The following is a 23,607-nucleotide window of genomic DNA, read 5'->3' as shown; positions in this document are numbered from 1 at the left end:
AATTTAGTACTTCAAAACATACTAAATCAGAACTGTAGAACGCCACTGAATTGACCAGACAGCAGTCTGAGAGAAAGCGTGGATAGTGAGGAAACGTGTGCCAACAGCCGTTTGTATTGGAGTCTACAAACTCATTGCTTTCAGGTCCAACCATCTGGGATACATTTCGACTGAACAACAGACACTCCGCTTCCACAGCCTCTTCCCAATCTTCTTTGAACACATATCTATTCAATCAGAACTGATTATGGTGTCCTCACCTGCTCGTCCCAAATTTCCATCCATGCAGTGTGTGTGTGTGTGTGTGTGTGTGTGTGTGTGTGTGTGTGTTTTCTGATCCCCGTGTCATTCAACGGAATTCAGATCGAGAAAACCGAATGCCTACGCTACCTAGGAATACAGTTCGACAGGTTGCTGACCTTCAGAAAACATACGGAAAATACTGTTCTCAAATGCAAAAAGGGTCTTTCAGTCTTAAAAGCAATGGCAACCAAAGGCATTGAACAACGCCACTTCTGCTATATCAGTCACTCGTCCTCAGTGTGATCGACTACGGACTTTGGCTAACAACACCGTCTCAAAGCAGCCTCCAATAATTAGAAAGAGTTCAAAATGAAGCTGTGAGGCTGATCCTTGGAACAACAAAAGACACACCTACGGAAATCATGCGATACCTGCTTGACCTTCCTTCAATGTAGGCGCAAAACAAGTTTGAACAGTTTAGACCTACTTCAGAGCATTAGAAAACCCCCAAAAGGAAGGCAAGGGGGTTTAAATGTGCGGATACTGAAGACAATGTATCATTGAATAGTCGGGCAGAACAATCGGGCCCCGCCACAAGCAGTGCTCCACAGAGCACACAGCCAGGTCCTGCACCTCGTCTCTTCACTGGCACGATGTGCTCTGCGCCCACCGGGAACATGGAAACTTACAGAAGCCGAGTCCCTCAGCAACTAAAACTGGCAATGGTTGAGGAGTTCAGGTGTCTCTCATGACCTCATGTGGAGGATAATCTGGTGTGTTGCATCGCGAACTGAAACAGTTGTCCATGCACCAAATAAATCAGCTCCATTGTTTCCCGTGTATTGACCAGAGCAATGGGCATCAGACCAGCCAGACGTTCAGGTCTGAACTTGTTCCCACTGTGTCATTCCTGGTGATGGACATTGTGATAATGTAAGAGAAGCTGACACAGGCAACGACCGTTGAACCATACCCATAGGAAACGTGTTCACACCAGTACACAGTTAGATTAATGTAGTATGATAGCTGCGTGAGTACGACGACAACACAAGCAGTCTTACGCTGCCGTGCGTCTTTATCAATACAAGGGCACAAACATTTGTTCGTAGCGCTGAATCTAATGCAGAGACAAATCAAATCTCCTACAGACCAGTCAATCACATGCAGGTACATCTCTGATTCAAAGAGATGGAAGCTAAATACATGTTAATAGAATGCTAGAGAAACTATGGAGTAGGATGATGGAAGGGGCAGGGGTTGGGTTGGGGGAAGATGCGGGTGGGAGGGAAAAGGTTGATTTTGACGCAAGACTTGAAAAAACCGAAGTGCAGAGGTTTGACGAAGCTGGACTGGGACCTTATTAAAAGCGAGATGCATGGAGATAGAGAAAGAGCAGCGGTCAAATGGATAGTACGACTTTGGGAACGCGGAAACAGAGAGGATCTGAAGCTGATCGAAGACAGCGAGTTGGAGGACAGTCACAGGGATATGAAGGGGCACATTTGTTAAAATACACGAATTTATAACATTATACTGTTTGTGACGGAGTGCCACAATCTGAATTCCTCGTGCAGGGGAATTCAAGTGCTTCGGTTTATTTCCACGTGTTTTTGTATGTGTCAGGTCAGGGGCATAGCCCTTGCTACTGGTACCATGTAACCCAGTACTACCTGCCTCATACGAAGTCTCCCAACGACGGACCAGGAGGAGAAGGAAACCTTTCACAACGGCTGTGAAGGCGGAAGAAGATGACCAAAGGGCAGGGGGAGCTCTTATCCTTGGCTGGAAGTCCTCCTAGAAGACGGAACTCCGAAGAAAAAACCTGCACCTGCCGAGGCCGTCCTACACGTGGCAGTATCTGCACCTGTGGGACTGTGAGCGTAGGTAGGCGAGAGAGTGGGGAAGGGACTGCACAACTCCTCTTCACCAAAAAATGTCAGGCAGCCAGGCTAATGTCGGAACGACGAGCTAGCCCTTCAACACCCAGCTTTCCCAAGCCCTGCGGCGATGGAGAAGTGGTAACGGGGACTGGCAGAGGATGCTGCTGGCAGTTTCTAGTCACGACTCTGCACGCAGGCGGCTATGGGGTGATGGTCGTCCGTCGTGGACTGGGGCAGATGCGGCGCCCGTATCCTCCCATAGTGTCAGAGCAGCCCTTTTTAGGGACAGCACTGCTCTCCCCACATGGGGAAGGGAAGATAAAAGGATCTCTAGGCAAAGCCTGCCTCGCCTAGTACCTAGTAGGAAACCGCACCTACTTGGACATCCAACACTAGTGGTCGAAAACAACAAAAGAAAAGAACCAGGAGTCATGCCCTGACACTGAGTGCCTGGAATGTTCGCACCCTTTTAGACAAAGACGACAGTCCAGAAAGGCGCACAGCGCTCATTGCTAGAATGCTAGATCGCTACCAGGTGGACATAGCAGCCCTGAGCGAAACCAGGTTTGCCAGTGAAACCCAGCCGGAGGAAGTTGGAGGGGGCTACACCTTCTACTGCACTGGGAAGCCAGATGGCACCCAAGAACCTCAGGCGTGGGCTTTGTCATTCGAACCAAACTTGCAGGGCAGCTTGACAGCCTTCCACGTGGGATAAACGATAGGCTGATGATCCTGCGTCTGAAGCTGTCCGAGGATCACTTCTCCACAATCATCAGCTGCTATGCCCCGACAATGACCAATCCTGATGACATCAAAGAAGCTTTCTACGAGGAGCTCAGCCGCACCATTTCAGCGGTAGACAGAAAAGACAGGCTGATCATCCTTGGGGATTTCAATGCCCACGTTGGCGTGGACTTCTCCTCATGGCCAAAAGTCCTAGGACAGCACGGCACTGGCAAGTGCAACTCCAACTGACTCCTTTTGCCCTTCCTGTGCGCGCAGCATGGACTGACCATCACCAACACCCTCTTCCAACAAGCGGACAAGTACAAGAACACATGGATGCACCCCTGCTCCAAGCAGTGGCACATGCTGGACTATGTGATTGTCCGGCAGAGGGACAGAGGTGATGTTTCCATTACACGCTGCATGAGAGGAGCAGTCTGTTGGTCCGACCATCGCCTGGTGCACAGCAATATGAACATCAGACTTGCACGCAGGCTCCAACCAGCCAGGCAGAAACCCCCTAGGAAGCTGAACATCCACCGCCTCCTTATCACCAAGGATGTGCTGCAGCAGTAAATCCAAGCAGCTCTCCAAGAAATTCCTGCATCGACTGATGTAGAAGAGGTATGGAGCACTTTTAGAGATGTTGTGTACACAGCAGCAGCTGACACACTTGGCTTTGTACAGAGGTGCCACAAAGACTGGTTTGACGAGAACGACTCTGGAATCTCCAAGCTCCTGAACACACTGCATATACGGCATCAGGATCACATTTCCGATAACGACTGCCAGAGGAAGAAGGACCAGTTCTTGCAAACCAGGCAACTCGTACAGAAGAGGCTGTGTGAGATGAAGAACACCTGGTGGGAGAGAAAGTCCAAAGAGCTTCAGTCTGCTGCTGATGCTCACGACATGAAGACCTTCCATGATGGTCTCCGACCTGTGTACAGGCCGAGAGTCACAGGATCAACCCTTGTCCGAGCCATGGACCAGACCACCCTCCTGACAGACAAGAAAGACACCCTTGCCCGCTGGTCAGAGCACTTCAACACCCTCCTCAACAGGGACTCGTCTGTATCTGACGAGGTAATTGCAGCCCTCCAACAGCTACCAGTCAATAACTCGCTAGCTGACCCTCCCACCAAGGCCGAGACCCGGAAGGCCCTGAAGCTGACAACGTCAGGAAAAGCACCAGGAGCGGATGGAATCCAGGCTGACATCTACAAGTGTGGAGGCGAGGTGCTGACAGACAAGCTGACCATCCATGTCTCCAACACAGTCATCCCTGAAGCACAGTGCGGCTTCTGCTCAGGCAGCGGAACATGTGACATGGTGTTTGCCGTACGCCAGATGCAGGAGAATTGCCGTGAGCAGAACAAGGAGCTCCACGTGGTCTTTGTAGACCTGACTAAGGCCTTCGACACGGTGAACCGCCGTGGTCTGTGGAAGATCCTCCTAAAGTTCGGCTGCCCAGAGAGCCTAATCCAGCTGATTGCGTCATTCCACGATGGCATGCTGGCGAGAGTACAGGAAAATACTGACATGTCGGATCCGTTCCCTGTGGTAAATGGAGTGAAGCAGGGCTGCGTCCTGGCACCCACACTGTTCTCCATTCTCTTCTCTGCCATGCTGATTGGCGCCTTCCAAGACTGTGACCGGGGCATCTGCATTCATTTTTGCACAGATAGCAAAATTTTCAACTTGCAGCGACTCCACGCCAAGTCCATGGTGTTTGAGGCACTGTTGAGAGAGTTCCTCTTCACTGATGACTGCGCGCTTGCTGCACACACCCATGAGGATATGCAGTCCATTATGGACAGGTTCTCAACCTCCTGCAGGCGCTTTGGACTCACCATCAGCCTCAGCAAAGCGGAGTCCATGTGCCAACCAGCTAGATCACAGAACGCCCTTGCCTCCCCCCCCCCCCCCCACCTGCAATCAAGATCGATGACACAGAGATCAAGTCAGTTGACAAGTTTTGCTACCTGGGCAGCACCCTATGCAGCAACGGAGCCCTTGATGCAGAAGTGACGCTGCGTATCGCCAAGGGCAGCTCAGCCTTTGGCAGACTCAACAACAGGCTGTGGAACAACAAAGGCATCAGGCTCAGCACCAAAATCGAAACCTACAGAGCTGTTGTGCTGCTGTGAAACATGGACGACGTATCGCCGTCACATTCAACAACTTGAGCAGTTTCACCAGAGATGCCTACGAAAGATCCTCGGCATAAAGTGGCTAGACAGGGTCTCCAACCTCCAGGTCCTAGAGAGGAGCGGCCTGCACAGCATCGAAAGCCTGCTGATCCAGTGCCAGCTACTCTGGACAGGACATGTTGTCCGCATGACAGACAGCAGGACCCCGAAGATGCTCTTGTATGGCCAGCTGAAGGAAGGTCACCGCGAACTTGGAAAACCCTGCAAGCGCTTCAAGGACACTTTGAAGACAAACCTCAAAGCCTGTGACATAGACATCGCTTCCTGGGAAACTGATGCCCTTGACCGCTGTCGCTGGAGGATGCTGTGCTCTAATGGCATAAAGACGTTTGAAAACAAGAAAACGCTGGCCATTAAGGAAAAGCATGAGCGAAGCAGGGCTCAGCTTCTGGAGACGTTTTCCTTTGCAACACCTGTGGGAAGTGCTGCGCATCCAGAATCAGCCTCTTCGCCCATGTGAGGACACACACCGACAGATAAGCCTGCCTGCCTACTCATCCGTCGGCCCGACGGGAGACTTCATCACCATTGATCACAGATCAGTGTATCAAATCAAAATGTCAAGTTTTGTGAACAAAAATATAAATAGTAAATTTAGTGTGCTGATAATTTGGCTTCTTTAAAAAAAGAAAAAAAAAGAAAAAAAGGTGCACTGTCATTAAAAAGAAAAAAGAATGGGAAGAACTGAATTTTTCCATTTTTTACGTCAAAATTGGTGTTAAATGACAGAGTATTTCCACAGAGAGAGTAGCAGTATAGGAATGTTGAAATCAACCCTCGGGACCTCGGACATCGGGGTCTCATGGGGTCTCATGCGGTCTCATGAAGGTCTCAGGGGTTGAACGATCTTTAGTTGTCACCAAACCTGTAGCTTAATTATGACGCCATATGATGGTTGTTGAACTTGAAAACAAGATTGACTGCTTTATCTAGTCTTGACCTTTACTTATCTATTTATTTATTTATGAATGCCCAACAATCGGTTAATATCACAGATTGACATAAGTTTACATTTGGGCCAACAGCAAAGTGAGAGCTGTATTATAAATGGTTTCTCCAGTCAATGGGAAACCATTTACAGCTTAGTCTTTTGTGAAGGACTATGACTCTCAAACTGGGAGGCAAAATTGCACTGGCTCTTAGTGCTGCAGCCTTGTGGGCTAGTTGGCCTTTGGGAACCATCCTAACGCCGACTGTCCTAAAACCCTCTTGGCCGAGAGAGTGGGGATGTACTTGGGCAAGACACTCTCCACTATAATAAAATTCTAGCCCAAATAGTCGGAACAGCAGTTTCCTCCTCTGCTGTTCTGATGGTCATAGTCGGACACGACTGACTTTCACATATATTTATTTATGTCCCTGTGGTGATGACGGAGGAACTGGATGATAGTGTTGCACAGTGTCAACGTCATCCGCCAGCTTCACAGTACAGGGCCATCACGTCAACAGTCTGCGTACATGTCATTGTGAGTGAGGACCGGTGTGTGTGTGTGTGTGTGTGTGTGTGTGTGTGTGTGTGTTTGGGTATGCGTGTGTGCGTGTGTGTGTGTGTGTGTGTGTACGTGTGTGTTTGTGTGTGCGTGTTTGTGTGAGCGTGCCTGCGTGTGTGTGTGTGTGTGTGTGTGTGTGTGTGTGTGTGTGTGTGTGTGTGTGTGTGTGTGTGTATGTGCTTGGTTCTGGTGCATATCTTTATGCATGTTTGTGTCCGCGGCTGCTCCCGTGGTGCGTACATATCCGCGTGCGTATGAACGTGTGTATAGTGTGCATGTATGTGCGTGGATGTGTGTGTGTGTGTGTGCGCGCGCGCGCGTGTGTGTGTGTGTGCGTGCGTGCTGCGTGCACGCGTTGTGTATACATACGACTGTGCATTTATGCGCACCATAATGTGTGTGTGTGTGTGTGTGTGTGTGTGAGGGGTGGGGGAGAATGAGGAGCTTCTCATGTCAACGACTAGCCTGTCGACAGTTGATCGTTCAAACGAATACATAAAGATTTTTTTAACCCCCCCCAAAAAACCAAATAAACAAACAAAAAACAACAACAACAACAACAGCAACAACAACAACAACAACAAAAAGCAACGGTGGTAATGAAAGCGGTGATTGTGGTGAAGGTGGTGGAGTTGTTGGGATATGAAAGTGTGTGATTCATTCTAGTGAATGGTTTGTTTTGGGTTTGTTTGGGTTTTTTTTTCGTAAATACATGGTGTTTGAAAAGACGTTTCTCGTAAATGCTGATATCTGCGTAATCCTGCACGCTTTCTCTTCTCCTCGAAACTGAAAGCTGATAGGAAGGTTTAGTCATACAGCCAGTGACTGAAAAAGACGTTTCTCGAAAAGCGGATGTCTGGCAATGTAGCATGTAATTGAATAGCAATTAGAATGCTCGGTGCGGGCAAGGCATGTTTTGCAATGTCAGTGCTGATTGAATGCAGTGGAAGGTCTGGTAGACCGTGTGGCACACAAATATTTTGGACAGGTTGAAAACTGTCAGTGTGTGCACGGTGTTGTGTCGAGCTGTGGCTGTGCAGTCGTGTTTTCCTGTTGTTGGTTTTTTTTTTCCAGTCTTCCTGAGAAGTGACTGCCTTGATCTTGCAATGGCTGCTCTTAAGTCCAAAGGTAAGATACCAGACAGAATGAACAGAAACAGTATGTAAGTTACAACGAGAGGCACCATGTCACTGATTTGCGTTAATATTATTTTAATTTTTTTTTTTTTTTATCTATTTATTTATTTTTGGTCATGGATCATACAAAGTAAATGCTCTCTTTCCAGCCGCCGTAGTGGATTGGTTAGCATATAGCCTATTTCTTTTTTCGGAAAAAGCCAATACCCGTAGGCATTGTTGGTTAATTTGTGGCAACCGTGTTTTTCTGAAGGCTTAAGGTATGCAGAATCGATTTCTATAATTTGCCAAGCGCCACCTTGCTCCAGTCTGCCATGGTAATGGCTCAAACAATATGGCCGCCACGCCAAAGGACATGTACATTTTATCCAAAAAATCAATAACTGAGTCAACTAAAAGTAAACAATACTGCTTTAAACCTCCCCAAATAGTTAGTTATACAAATTAAACAGATTTTAACACTGAAATATCTTCTTGGTACTAACTGTTATAAATATGTTATCCACAAACCACCAACAAACACTGGATTGATATCGTTTGATACATCAGAATGTCATATCTATTTTCATACCTTTCTCCACAGGTTGTGTGTTTTAGTGTGCAATGAAATTTCCTTTGAAACCTTTCTAACACCTCCACCAGGACCTCATTGCTGCTGAAGGTAAATATCGCAACAACTGCTGCCAAAACTTTCTGAAGAGAACGACAAAAACAAAACAATCCGTCTGTGATGGGAACACTGGTATAGCATTGGAGTGGTCACTCTGTCTGTGATGGGAACACTGGTATAGCACTGGAGTGGTCAATCCGTCTGTGATGGGAACACTGGTATAGCATTGGAGTGGTCAATCCGTCTGTGATGGGAACACTGGTATAGCACTGGAGTGGTCAATCCGTCTGTGATGGGAACACTGGTATAGCATTGGAGTGGTCAATCCGTCTGTGATGGGAACACTGGTATAGCATTGGAGTGGTTGGTAACAGAGCTTGGGGAGACTGCCAGAAACGCTCAAGTTCTTGAACTGTCAGAGGTGTGGAACCGTTAATGTGAACTGGTCACAACAGCAGATGAAGAGGTGCCTCAGTCCTTTGTCAGCAGAAAAAGTACTTTCAGAGACAATGTCCAGTCTAAAATCAGTGACGTGTATGACTTTGTAACTTTGCAGCCACCTGAAAGACAAGTTTTGCTTGTTCCTGTGAAGTATGGATCTGTGTCCTTCTCAATACTCATGTCAGAAGAACGTGAACCGTTACACATACCAAGATACCAAGCCAGTAAAGAATTTCTTGAAATGGTTCATGTTGCCCTGAAGCTGCAGTCAGATATCCTTTCTCATCCTGCAAACGAAGGCTTTGTTGTCAAAGAAGAGAAAATGATCTCTTCTGTACCTGACAATCTCTTCATGTTTCTTCGTTTCGTCTTTGGTGGCCAGACTCTGCTAGAAAACGATCCAGATGAAGATGACATGGAATGCGAAAGTCTAAGCCAGAAGGAAGCACTGATGCAAACAAGAGTTCTGAGTACTGCACAGGATATCGTGTACAATACCCTTGGAGGAAAACACTAGACACCGAAACATCTTGGGTTAGGAAGTGCACTCCACCAGGCAACCAGATCAAAGGAACTTGTTGAGCTGTTCCACAGAGCAGGGCATGTCATCAGTTACAGAAACATCTTGCAAAAAGACACAGCCCTTGCAGAGAGCACCTTGACCAGAATGGATCCTCTCACAGGAGCTGTAGTGCCACCAAACCTGGTTCCAGACAGGTTTATACATTTCACCTGTGACAATATAGACATAAACGATGTCAGCCTTGATGGCAAAAACAGCTTCCATGCAACACAAGTGGCTGCATGGCAAAGAGGCCCTGAACCCGACATGGGTATGGGTGCTATGCAGCCTTCCTAAACAACTGCACTTGATGTTCCAGAAGTAATGGAGGAAGTCTGGCCTGCTGGAGTGTTTGAAGGGAAAGCCCAGCCAACAACAGTGGCTCAAAAGGAGTGGTTTGATGTTCCCAGAGAAAGGTGTGATCAGGTACGTCAAGCCGTTGCAAAAGACATGACGACATTCTTTACGAAACGTCAAAACACTGAAGAGTGTTCTGCAAAAGGATGGACCCACATTAATCAAAGTAACAGTGATGTTTTTCACCTGAGATGACGACAGTTGGTTACATACCAATCGTATAAACGCCAGCCCATCAACTTGATACGCTTCACACAGTTGTGTTGAGATGCAAGCACATTGCCAGACAACTTGGCCAACACCATGTTGTTATAACAGTCAACGAAGCTTGATCTGAGGGATGAAAATAAGCTGCTGAACACTTTGCAAACCTTTAAGCTCTTTACAGACGAGGCATCCACAGACTTGCAGAACATTGCAACAAAGGACGTTATCCCCAACAACATCACTGAACATTTGTTGACAGTCAAGGAAAGGGGTCAAGGCCAGCTGATCAAATTCATTGAAGAAAGGCTTGTTGTCTGCAACGACCGACAAGTGCAGTTCAGAGACACTTTGCACAGGAACAAATGCCTGACATTCGCATCCCTGTTCGAAGTGGAACAAAAGCAATCCAAGACAAGTGCACAGAAAGTCATCCAGGCCGACAAAGTTTCTACAGCGACTTGTCACGGCATACAGAGCTAGAAAAGACGTCAATCTGCAAGACATACTACAGCATGAGCTTCTTCCTGCCCCAGCTGCTATAGCAGAAATGACTGGCAATCTCCGTTCTGGTCAGAAATCCCTTTTAGCAGATGCTCTGATTGGTGACACACCTTGCTCCCCAAACCTTCAACCTGCTGACCTTGGAGAAGAGCCCACACCCATCATTGATGGCCAAGCACTTGTGATTGCAATTGGAAAGCCACCAAATGCTAAGACCTTCGGTGACCTAGCTGACACATTTTTTGTGTCAGAGTGGCTCTGTCTTCACTCGAACTGATGTGTTGTTTGACAGGTACTACGAAATGTCCATCTAGAGTGGCACCAGACAGAAACAAGGCAAGCATGCAGTACCCGTGAGGAGAGAGATCCGAAGCAGAGAAGTCCCTCTACCACCAAAGTGGAAAAACTTCATTGCCCTTGCAGAGAACAAAGCTGACCTGGCCAGATTCATGTCTCACCAACTGACCCTTCAGGCACCTGAAAACAAGATCATTGTAGTTTCTGGTGGTTTCAGTGATGAAGAGCAGGTTGAGCTCTCAGCTCCTGATGTAAACACTGAAGAGTTAGAAGCCAAACACGAGGAGGCTGACACTCGGCTTATTCTTAACTGTGTGAAGAGCTAAGCTTCAAGCGCTGTTGTTGCTACACGACTTGTCTTCAGACAAAATAGTCCGAATTTGGCACCTTCTTTACTTTCTTTGTGTTCGATTCCTTTGCTGTTTAGTTTGGTCAGTCAAAGGCTTACTTATGTAATGATCATTCAGATAATTCAAATTTGACTGCTTTTGTATTTCCCATGTACAAAGAATTTCATATCAAAATTAAAAGGCATATATGTTGATTTTCATTATTTCATTTCTTTGCTCGGATAGGTGTTGCTCTCTCTCTCTCTGTGTCTGTGCCTGTGTCTGTCTGTCTCTCTTTCTCTCTGTCCCCACCCCACCCAGCTCCCTTCCAATCTAACTGCATTCCCACCCACCCTTCTCTCCCAACCTGTTCCTCGCCTTTGTTTCGTTTCAGTGATCTCGGAATGTGCGTGGGAGTAGCGTTGGCGTGCGTGTGTTAGCTGGAATGTGTATGTATACGTATGAATTGAAACTGAAGTATAGGCTAACGTTATTTGTCCTTTTTAAGATGGTTTCATACATGTTGATTTGAATTACAGATAGCTAGTTATCCCCCTACCTTGCTGTTGTCAAAAGCAGCGTGAATACAATCGATAGTTACCATCGTGTCAACAATAGTAATTCCAGAAACGTCCACGGTGACTGTGGTTTTAGAAGGGCAAGTGTCTAAATGGGTGACTAAGTATGTAAATTTTAGCATGTTACACAAACTGGAGACTAATGTTCTGCTGTTGTTTTTTTTCTCTCTCCTAAAGTGTTGGTTTTGATTACAATAAAAATATCGTGTGTAAACCTGGTGCTGCTTGTGCGTGTGCTTATGTTAACCGATCAATATAATATACTTAATTGCTAGTTGTGTGTTTGTTTTTTTAATTTATATATTTATTTTATTTTATGTTTTTCTAATTACATAATATGTTGATTTTCGTCAATTTCAACTCGAAAAGGGTACATCAGTCAAGGAGAAGTTTTGCGTTTTTCAGACATTAAATCCTGTTAACAACAAAACAGTCTTGTGACTTTGATGTCCCTGGTGGCACAGAGGTACGTGTTCTGCACTGTGTTGCAGGAGGAGTACAATGCCTACTTGGACCTGAAGAAAATCTTTGGAGAGCACCTCACCAGATTCCTCATCATCGTCTTCACCCAGGCAGATGTACATGGAGACACATACGGTATATTTTTTATGAGCTTAATTGCTCCTGTTACTACGCCTTGACAATAACGTAATGCATAACTGCCCAATGGCCAGTCATATTCGCGCAAACCAGGTCTATGTTACCCCAGGTCCAAGTTACCCAAGGTATATGTAGTCTAAGTTCCCCCAAGTCTTTGTTCCCTAGGGTCTATTTTCCCTCAGGTCTAAGTTCCCCCAGGCGTATGCATGTTTAATCATATATACACTTTTGGCTACTAGTCAGCATTGGTCAGTGGTCAGCAGTGGTAGTAGTCAGCAGTGGTCTGTAGTGATGCGGACATCATGATAATGCGCAAACGTGATAAAACAACGCAATCTGATGATTTTTATGAGGTGGTCATTAATGGTCAGCAGTGGCAAGAAATGGTCGGTAATGATCAGCAGTAGCCAATAATGGTCAGCTAAGGGTCAAACCCCGCCAAGACGTCCCAATAATGCACACCTGTCACAAAGTTATGCAAGTTGAACTCTGATAGTGTACAACAGTGGTCAGTGATGGTCAAGCAGTGGTCAAACACCTGCTACGACATAATAACTGGCAGATGTAACAAAATAACGCAGTCTGAGCACTTTTGGGTCGTGGTCAATCGTGGTCAGCAGTGTTCCAAGACCTGGGGGATCACAGACCTGTGGGAACATAGACCTGGGGGAACTTAGACCTGGTTGAAAGGAAATTCGGGGAAACATAGAGCTGTCCCCTTTAACACAAGCAGTTAAAACAGATCTGCCTCACACAGACAATAAAAGTTAATTATTGACACTGTTACACACGAGCAGTCCGTTGCCTCAAAACCGGGCCACTTTCAGTTTGCCGAAAGAAAACAGCTTCAGACAAACCGTTTATAAATTTGTGGTTCCATACAGCCACTTTTGTACGACTCATCTGTCAGGCATCTCCAGATTACGCCCAGCCGACATCTCAGATAATGATCTTTAAAATATATTAAAAAAAGAAGAAGAAGAAGCAAAATAGTAACAGCCATGGCGGCGACAAAGTAGAGATGGTGGCAGGAACGAGACGTGTTACGCCACAGCCACATCCTCTGGGCATCTGTCAACCGTCTCCGCTTTTGCTTACATCTCTTCAGTCAGTTCCCCACACCATGTGCATCGTATTTTGTCTGTTGTGTAGAACTGAAACCGGAAGTGAAGGACATATTCTATTCCGGTTGTGGAAGTAAGCGTTTAAGTCAAAATGTTGACGGGCGCAATAGCCGAGTAGTTAAAACGTTGGACTTACTCAATCTGAGGTTCGAATCTCGGTGACGGCGCCTGGTGGGTAAAGGGTGGAGATTTTTCCGATCTCCCAGATCAGCATATGTGCAGACCTGCTTAGTGTCTGAACCCCCTTCGTGTGTATACGCAAGCATATCAAATACGCACGTTAAAGATCCTGTAATCCATGTCAGCGTTTGGTGGGTTATGGAAACAAGAACACACCCAGCATGCATGCCCCCGAAAGCGGTGTATGGCTGCCTACATGGCGGGTAAAAACGGTCATACACGTAAAAGCCCACTCGTATACATACGAGTGAACGTGGGAGTTGCAGCCCACGAACGCAGAAGAAGAAGATGAAGAAGACGGTCAAAAAGTTCAGGTCATTCAATGGACAGATCCAAATGGCCCAGAGGCGGAAGTAGCGTTTGTAAATGTCTAAACACGTTTGAATGCGAATATACACATGTGTGTGTAAGTGTATGTACACGTGTATACAGTATACGTGAGCGTAGGTATCAGTATGTATACATGTGTGTATATGTATATGCATGTATGTTTATGTATGTATCTGTGCATAGCTATGTGTGTGTATCCATAATTATGTATCCACATATCTGAGTAGGCATATGTATGTTCGTGCGGGAATGTAGGTACGGACATAAGTGCTCAAATACACGTGAATGCTCATAGAGCTAAATTTTCCAACCCCCTCCTCCCCCTCAACCTCCCATCCACCTCTTCTCCTACCATTTAAACGAAAACATTCAACATTAATGCGAACATGTATGCAATGTCTACAATCAAAATCTGCAATGTGATGGGACAATTAACAAAATTCCTCCTCCTCATTTTGTTTCAGGCGGATCAGGACTAGAAATGAACATGTATATTTACTTGTTTATTCAATAAAACGTCATGCAAATTCTCTCTCTCTCTCTCTCTCTTTTTCTCTCTGTGACAAAGAAGAACAGATGTATTACGCGAAGATTATCTTCAAGGTTTTGGCTCATCGTAATTTAATGTGTGTGTGTGTGTGTGTGTGTGTGTGTGCGTGTGTGTGTGTGTGTGTGCGGCAAACAGAAGCACGGATGGATTCTTTTCGAACGGATCTGCCCACATATCCTGACAACGTGAAGAAAATACTGGAAGACGCAGGACAGCGTTACTGTCTGATCAACAACAAGGATCCCAAAGATATTAGAGACTCCCACACAAGGCATCTGATCAAGATGATGCTGGTGTGTGTGTGTGTGTGTGTGTGTGTGTGTGTTATAATATCATACCCAACGCCGACTGTCCTTAAACGCTCTTGGCCGAGAGAGTTGGGATGTATCTTGGGCAAGACACTCTCCACTATCATCAAATTTTAGCCCAGATAGTCGGGACAGCAGTTGCCTCCTCTGCTGTTCTGATGGCCATAGTCGGACGCGAACGACACGCCTATTATATATATATATATATATATATATATATATATATATAATTATACTTTTTATCTGTTTTTTTTCTGCGGCGTGATTGAGAGGTGACCATTGCACACATGATTTGTTTTGTGGGGCTTCCCCCCTCCCCTATTCTCTTTTCTTTTATCTTTATTATAAAAAAAAATTAACCCTATCATCTGGCGCGACAGTTGCCCCAGTGTATCTTGCGGCATGAGATCTAGGAATGTTCAGTGACTGCATACATTTGTCTGGGTCTATTGTTGCTCATGTGTATTGCTGTTTGTATACTAATCGAGTGTAACAAGTAATTATTTCTGTCTGGGTTTATTTATGATTTCTCTAGTGTGAGTTGCGGTGTTAAACATTTCTCTCCCCCTGTTTATTTTCTTATCAACATAGCAAGAGGTATTACCTACTGCCAGTTTGCACACAAGATCTACTGTTCCTTGCATCATATGTTTCCGCATATTGGTAAACTATGAGGGGGAGAGAGAGAGAGAGAGAGAGAGAGAGTGTGTGTGTGTGTGTGTGGGTGTGTGTGTGTGTGTGTGTGTGTGTGTGTGTGTGTGCGTGCTGTGTGAGTGTCTGTGTTTGTGTGTGCCTAAGACCATCAGACTGAATTTTTTATCTTCCGTACATAATATTTTTATTTTGGCGTGTGAAGTTCTTGTCAAAATTCTGGTCCAACCTTGCTCCTGTAATGTGTGAATTTGTATTTAGATTATAAAAAAAAAAAATCTTGTGACAACACAGGTAGGGAGAGAGTATGGGTCAGAGTGGAGGGACGGGGCAGGGAGAGCCGGGGAGGGGGGTGGGGGTGGAACAGAAAGACAGACAGACAGCAAGACAGACATACAGCAGGGCAGACATACATCCAACCAGCCAGCCAGCCAGATAAACAGACAGACAGAAAAAAGGAGCACACTTTGCAAGACCTTCTAGCGGGGTGGTTTGTTTCCACTGCACTGCACATGAACTCATGGATTGATTATGACTTTCACAGGAACTGGTGACCAAAAACAAGGCCAGAGGAGAAAGCTACTTCACCGGTAAGACGTTCCAAGAGCTCACCCGCTTTGTGAACGAGCATATTCAACAACGCATGGAAAGTCACAAGGAGCGTCGTGAAGAGGCCGACGTACACGTTCGAAAAGCCATCATCAACGATAGTATGCCCCCGTCCTTCTACAACAAGGCGGGTGCTGTGGTGGGTGCCACAGTGGGTGGCGCGGTGGGTGGCGCGGCGGGTGGCGTGGTGGGTGGTCTGCTGTGTTCCTTCGCGGGTCCCGTGGGTGCTGCGGTATGTGCAGAGGCAGGTGTCCAGCTGGGTGCCGGGATGAGTGTCACGGTGGGTGCTTCAGTGGGTGCTGTGGCAGGTGCAGTGAAGGGTGCACACGGTTCCAAATGTGTTGTCATGTAAAGGAAATCCTGCCTTCTGTAATTGATATGATAGTCTGTCGTGTCCGACTATGACCATCAGAACAGCAGAGGAGGCAACTGCTGCCTCGATCATCTGCGCTAAAGGTTTGGTTTCCCATTGCAATGGATAAACCATTGATGATACAGCTCTCGCTTTGCTATAGTTGTAAGGCTAATTACTCCCAAAACAGATTGCAGTTTATTGAAACCTTCAGAAAAATAACAACAAAAACTATCTTCCACCAACAAAACTTTATTTTTCTGTGTCGAATAAAAACTGATTAGTCATGGTCACTGTGACCTTTGTTTGTTCAAGCTGCAAGGTCAAGGACACTATGCGTTTTTGATTGTGCCAAAAGTAATTTTTGAAACAAATCTTCAGAAACCTTCCACGCGTGAATGTTGCAACTGTGTTTTAGTGATACCGGTGAAAGATCAATGTTGAACAAGAAGGAAAATCTTTGTAGACTGTGAGTTTTGGCAGCGTTTTTAAACCAGTTTTGAAAAAAGGTTTTTGTATGTCTCTTATTCCAATGAAAAATAACCACAACAGTATCAGAGAAGGGGAAGATCGTGAAGTAGGGAGGACTGCAGTGACACGTGCGTTTTCTTTTTCTTTCTGTTTTTTCAAACCTTTTTTTAATTTTATTCATTTTTTGCGTTTACATGCCATTTACATATCAAGAAAATATGCATTATGAATAGATCAACTATGTATTCAACATTTTATATATTAACGTTGTAGAACGCTAACCATATGGCCTTAGTAGTTCTATATAATTAGAGGTTCGTGTGTATATAAATATGAAGGACATATTTAAATTAAAAAAAAAAAAAAGATAGATAAATAAGGGAAAAAGAGAGGAAGAGAAATGTCACAGAGAGAGAGGGAAAAAAAAGAATCTTCATTTTTACTCTATAGTGTTCCATATGAAATGGACCAATGCTATGGATATATGTGTACCAGAAACATATATATTTACACATGCACACATACATATATATATATATATATATATATATATATACACGCGCACACACAGACACACAGACACACAGACACACACACACACATATATATATATATATATATATATATACATGTACACACACACATATATATATATATATATATATATATATATATATATATATCACACATACATCTGTCTCTATATTCGTACATTAAAAAATATATTTTGGTTTTATGAAAACAAAGGGAAATAAGCAATTTAGTATGCAAGCAGATGTATTACTATTGTCACATAATTCAATGTGTTTTACATAGGTATCACAATTCAAGTCTTGTATTTCTTAAGATGTAAAGAAAGATGGAAAAAAAATAGCTTTAGATGTCTTGCCTTTATGATCAGTTAATTTTTGGTAAGATTTTTCAAACTACAAATTGCAAAACAAGATTGGTTAGGGTTCTGTATTGGGTGGTAATGTATAAATATTATTACATTCTATTAATGGCATGTAATATAACCATTTTGCTAAGAATTTAGCATTATTCATAAGTAAATGTGATACATATATTTTCTGTTTTATATCTTAATCTAAGTTGTGTTAAGAATACTTCAAATTGTGGAATTTGTTTCTTTAGTTTGCTTTTGTATATATATTTTTTGGTTACAATTAGAGCAATGAAATCAAGGATGTCATCAGAGGCAACACTCTTTGAAGCTCCAAATGGAATGAAGTCTTCAGTAAATTTTACATTTTGTGCGTTTTCACATTTATTGTTTAAACATGATTCTAGTGTTTTCCAAAAGTTATGTGTAGTGTCACACTGCCAAAAAAGATGGCGGATGGATTCTGTATGCATAATGCAAAAACCAAAAACGTGCAAAACGTGCGTTTTCTTTGTGTTTTGACCTATTTTTCCTTTTGTGTACACATTGCTTTTTTTCGTTTTTCGTCCCTCTTAGGTTGAAGACTGGATGTACAAAAGCTTGTACCTTGCTTATCAGTTATTATCGTTTATAAAGAATATATCTCTCTCCCTCTCTCTCATGATTAAACTAAAACATAAGCTGTTTATTTGTATTTTTTTTTCCATATGAAGAATGTAAACCATGGTTGTAATGTGTCGTTGCTATACATATATCTATCAGATATTGCAGTGTAAAATAATCAAAATAAAGTCAAATAAAGTCATTCAGTTCAAAGTAATATATAGCATGAATTCAAGAAATGGATTTAACAGTAATAACAAAGTAGGGTATTAACTACAAAACTGTCAACTTAAACATCAGCAGAGGAAAACAAGAGCAGGGAATCAATTCTTCAGCCAGAGAAAAAATGTTCCACCTAGAACAGAGAGAAGAGATAAAGCAACGAGGGAGAGATATAAAGATATTTACCTGAAATCTTCGTGAACAACCTGTTGGGAACATCACCAATATTTCTTCCTAACTGAACGCTGGTGTCATCTACATTACAAGGGAGTGCACTCGTACTGTATAGGCCCCATTATGGAGGAACACAGCTTGTTTGTTTTCAGTCTAGGTTGGACAGGTGCTTTGGAGGTAATCGAAAAAAAAGGAAAAGGAAAAATAAAATAAAATCATGCAAAGCATTGAAAGGTATAAAAAAACAACAACAAAAAAACAAACAAAACAAAACCAACGGGGCTTAAAAGATGTATATAAAGCACTTTGTAGTGCAGAAGAAAAATCTGAGTGTTGACGAATGCTTACAGATGATACCACTGAATGTGTTATCGAGATGCATTGACAAGTTAGGATTAGGTGTAATTTTTTTTTATTTAATGTTATCCAAATGTGTTGACTTTTGTAATCGTTGGTTGTGTTGCGACATAGTGCTTGAAAAATAATGTCTTGACAGTCACTGTACCTTCACGCACAATTTTGCTGAAAATCACAATAAAAAAAGTTTTGTACGTTGTCTGATTCCTTCACATTTTCTCATTTAACAGAGAGCTTGCTGAGCAGCCGTCTGCACTCACCACACACCGGAAGGATGTGCAGAGAGAGAGAGAGAGGGAGGGAGAGTTAAGTACATTAACACACTGGAGAGAAGTCCCATGCACACAGTAATACCAACACACCACTTTATCGTGAAACTAAACAAATGAAACAACGCGCAACGGGTTATGTGAGCCAGTAAACGCCCGCCCCGAAACGTTAGGATAGAATTTATGCGAAGAAGGGATGGTCGCTTACAAGCCAGTTTTCAGTATCACGTGCACATGAATGTGAGCCAATTCCTTAAGTTTTCTCAGTTTTACGTAACCAGGTCAATTTTAATGAAGACGTCAGCGTATTCTATTCCTGAAGTCCAAGACCACCATCCCCGATGCTTGTGTGTTTTGTTTTTCTCTGAAATTCGTCTTGCTTTTCAATCCATACGCCGATACAAATTTATAATAATGATTTTTTTTAAGGAGCGGAAACATACTGTCTGTTAGGTTAGGTGACAAAATCCACGAATGAATCGATTTTGACGAAATACGCGATTTCAAAATAGCCACCTTCCTTCTTTTGTCATTTCTTTTGATACATGTTCCCCACACAAGTGTGTCACACCTGCTATTTTTTTTTTTATTGTGAGTAATTTCATATTTGCACGGTTACGTAAATTATTTGTGTAACCAAATAAAAAATTTGAATGGTTCCATTCCCAGCCTAGAAATTCCAAGTAATTAGCATTAGAATTTCTGGTGCCTCCTGGCCAGATTACACTCGTTTTCACAGAATTCAAATATAAGCCTGATTTATATCCCAAAGTGTCCGCTGTGTATGCAAGTCTGAAATTATTTGTAGCCTTCTAAAAGAAATTCAGGATCATCTGCAGTTTGAGAGTTTGAGAGTTTATGTTCCTTGTTCCAGATCATTTATCACTATACATTGTTCTTTTTTTATTTTCACCTGTGATTATTGCCAATGTCTCAATTCATAAGATAAAGGTGATAGTGAATCTCCCTGTCTAAATCCTCGCCAGTTACACAGTGAACCAGCTCAGCTTGTCCAAGTTGGACAGTAAGTACAAACATACAAATCGGACAGGCAAACAGAGTAATGGAAAGAGTAAGACACGGAGATTCAGGGACTGGGACTTACTGGGACTTTGTTCTAGGCATGGAACTGAGCTGACTGGTAAAGCAGACGACCGGCCAGGCAGAGACATTTCGGTAAAGTGGAGGGGGTTGGACGGGGTAAAAATCTCGGTCTTGAATACGGGATTCGAACCAGCAGACACTCGCCTTCTGAACGGGCGCATTACCACCAGGGCACCGCTTCGCCGCGTCCTTTTTAATCAAGTTTTGTTCCTCTTGTTCTGTTCACTTCACACGGCTGATATTACTGCACTCACAAGGAATTTGGAACTAAACTGCATGATCTTTTCTGAGTTACTATTGTGATTTCAGGATCCCTGGTGAAGGAGAAGACAAGACAAATTCTTTTTCATTCTTTTTATTGATATAAGCACGTGCGCTTTTTTTTTTCTCCATCCAGTTCCCATTTTAATAGAGTCTACGTTACACAACACTAAATAGTAAAGGCATAAAGGGATAAATAAAAAAAACACCCAAAAAACTGAAGGAACTTCAGTGTTGCTGTTCATGCAGCAACGGCGAAAACATAGGCAATTTTTTTTTCTTTTTTTTTTTTTCTTTTTTGTGGAGAAAAAAAAGGGGGGGTGTGGGGGAAGGGGGAAGGGGGCGGAGGGGCGGAGGGGGGGAACAGTGCCAAAGGGCAGTAATCGCGTATTCACTATTAGAAATTTCAGAGTTGCTTCCCTTGCTCCACTGCATCAGTATTTCTGCGTTCGTGCGCGCGGTTGATGTTGTTTTCAGTGATAGATATTATTATTACACAAATTTTGCCCATTACAATAAGTCGTTCAATATCATGAATTCTTTCGGCATTTGTGTATGTGTGCGCATGCGTGTGCACGTGCAAACGCGCGTGTGTGTGTGCGTGCGGGCGCACTAGTGCGTGCGTGCGTGCGTTCCTGTATGTGCATGTGTGTGAGTATGCACGTGTGTGTGTATATATACATATATATATATATATATATATGTGTGTGTGTGTGTGTGTGTGCGTGCGTGCCGTGTGTGTGTGATGATGATGATGATTACCCATCAATCACACAAGCTGTAATTCTGGAGCCCGCCAGACCTCGAGACTTTTTCTTCTTCTTCCGCGTTCCCCAGGTCATCGTGCTGTCAGATGGGCCACCCGGTCTGCAGCGTGAAGTCTGCCGTCCTCTGCAGTGCAGCAGGTGGTCCCCAGAGCTTCTCGTGGAGATCCACCTCACAGAGCCAGGTTTTCTCTCCTCAGTGCACCAAAAGTTGGGCAGAACTGTAGCCAATACTCTGGTGTCTGCGAACCCGTTCCGCATGGGCATTCAGCACCACGAGACGAGGAGCAGCTCCACGTACTTCTGTGTCCCAGCTGTCTGTCCCTTGATCCCTTGCTGTCTCGCTGTAGTTTTCGCTTCGCATTGCTGAGTTTTGTTGCACGTAACAGTACACGTCTGTAGACCTTGCGCGTGAGGGCCACACGCACACACACACACACACACACACGCGCGCGCGCGCGCGCACACACGCGCACCTACCTATCCACCTACTACCTACACACACAGCCACACACACACACACACACACACACACACACACACACACACACACACACACACACTGCACACGAGTGCGCAACAGCATAGTGGTTAAAGCAATGGACTTTCAATGTGAAGGTCCCGGGTTCCAATCTCGGTGACGGCGTCTGGTGGGTGAAGTGTGGAGATTTTTGCCATCTCCAAGGTCAACGTTTGTGCAGACCTGCTAGTGCCTGAACCCCATCGTGTGTATACGCACGCAGAAGTTCAAATACGCATGTTAAAGATCCTGTAATCCATGTCAGCGTTCGGTGGGTTATGTAAACAAGAACATACCCAGCATGCACACTCCTGAAAACGGAGTATGGCTGCCTACGTGGCGGAGTAAATAAACAAAAGCAGTCACACACGATAAATGTTACATGTCTGTCTGAGTGCGTATGTGTGCATGCCTGAAATCCGATTGAATGACACAGGAAACGAATGATGAACGCCCAATTGCAGTCGTGATCCTCAGTTTTTAAAGCGCTTAGAGCTTGGTCTCCGACCGAGGATAGACGCTATATTAGTACCCATATCATTCATTCATTCATTCAGGACACACACAGACACACACACACACACACACACACACACACACACACACACACACAAACACACACACACACACACACACACGCACACACACAGAAGTTCATGAAATCCTAAAAGAAATGACAGTAAAATCCTGTGAGCTCGATCCTATACTAGCCTCGGTCTTTTCCCAATGTGTCTCACATCTTCTCCCCACAATCACTAATATTGTCAACTCATCCCTTCTCACTGGAACGTTTCCATCCACTTTCAAAACTGCAATCGTCCGGCCTCTTCTGAAGAAACCCAACCTTGACGCAAACATTTTGAAAAACTATCGACCAGTTTCTAATCTTCCATTCATGTCCAAACTCCTTGAAAAAGCTGTCCTCAAGCAGCTTAACAACCACCTTTGTTTCAACAATCTCATCCTCCCATTTCAGTCTGCCTATCGCGCTGACCATAGCACCGAAACCACTCTCCTCCACATTCTGAACAATCTACTGATAGCGTCCGACTCAGGAAAAATTTCCCTTCTCACTCTCCTCGACTTGTCAGCCGCCTTTGATACGATAGACCATTCAATCCTTCTTTCCCGTCTTCATTTTACATTTGGTATCAACGGCACTGTTCTAAACTGGTTCAAATCTTATCTCACTGATCGATTCCAGTCTGTCACTGTTGATCATTTCCAATCTGAACCCGTTAAAATCGAACATGGAGTCCCACAGGGATCTGTTTTAGGCCCAGTGCTCTTCACACTGTACACTGCTCCTCTCGCTGAAATTATCAACCGCAATAATATCAGTCATCATTCTTATGCTGATGACACTCAACTCCAGAAGAGTGATACCCCTGAAAAATTGTTGTCGCTCTTGCAAGAAACATCCAACTGCTTCCTGGACATTCAAAACTGGATGACTCGAAATAAGTTACAATTGAACGCGGACAAAACTGAAGCAATGATCATAGGAACTAAACAAAAACTGTCTTCCATCACAATTGACACAATCAAACTTGGCAGTACGTCCATCCCTCTTTCCACGTCAGTCAGGAACCTCGGTGTTGTCCTTGACCATACACTGTCCATGCAAAAATTTATCAGTCAGACATGTCAGTCCTGCTACTGTCAACTGCGACGCATCAGTGCCGTCCGGAAATATCTATCCACT

The 23,607-nt window shown here is 44.2% G+C and overlaps 2 protein-coding genes across 3 annotated transcripts in view; both read left to right on the top strand.

Annotated features, from left to right (window-relative positions):
* Window positions 1–7,451: 7,451 nt before the first annotated feature.
* Window positions 7,452–23,607, top strand: part of LOC143295203 (GTPase IMAP family member 4-like) — a 44,645-nt gene continuing 28,489 nt past the window's right edge. For both annotated transcript variants that reach the window (XM_076606776.1, XM_076606773.1), the window contains exon 1: window positions 7,452–7,680. In XM_076606776.1, coding sequence (XP_076462891.1) covers window positions 7,659–7,680 — 22 coding nt within the window. In that variant the 5' untranslated portion in view covers window positions 7,452–7,658. The remainder of the gene's footprint in view (window positions 7,681–23,607) is intronic.
* LOC143295064 (uncharacterized) lies at window positions 14,495–22,372 on the top strand. Its single transcript, XM_076606624.1, has 4 exons — window positions 14,495–14,647; window positions 15,858–16,202; window positions 21,456–21,698; window positions 22,367–22,372. Exons 1-4 carry the CDS (start codon window positions 14,498–14,500, stop codon window positions 22,370–22,372), a joined length of 744 nt encoding a protein of 247 aa, XP_076462739.1. The 5' UTR covers window positions 14,495–14,497.

Source organism: Babylonia areolata, chromosome 20, assembly GCF_041734735.1.
Source record: "Babylonia areolata isolate BAREFJ2019XMU chromosome 20, ASM4173473v1, whole genome shotgun sequence".
Classification (NCBI taxonomy): Eukaryota; Metazoa; Mollusca; class Gastropoda; order Neogastropoda; family Buccinidae; genus Babylonia; species Babylonia areolata.
The sequence above is the reverse complement of the archived record's forward strand: the minus strand, read 5'-3'. Positions and strand labels throughout refer to the sequence as shown.

Coding starts and splice junctions, on each gene's coding strand:
- LOC143295064 (XM_076606624.1), top strand. CDS start 14,498: ATGGATTCTTTTCGAACGGATCTGCCCACATATCCTGACAACGTGAAG. Junction 14,648..15,857: donor ATCTGATCAAGATGATGCTG/GTGTGTGTGTGT, acceptor TGACTTTCACAG/GAACTGGTGACCAAAAACAA. Junction 16,203..21,455: donor GTGCCGGGATGAGTGTCACG/GTGGGTGCTTCA, acceptor CGCGTTCCCCAG/GTCATCGTGCTGTCAGATGG.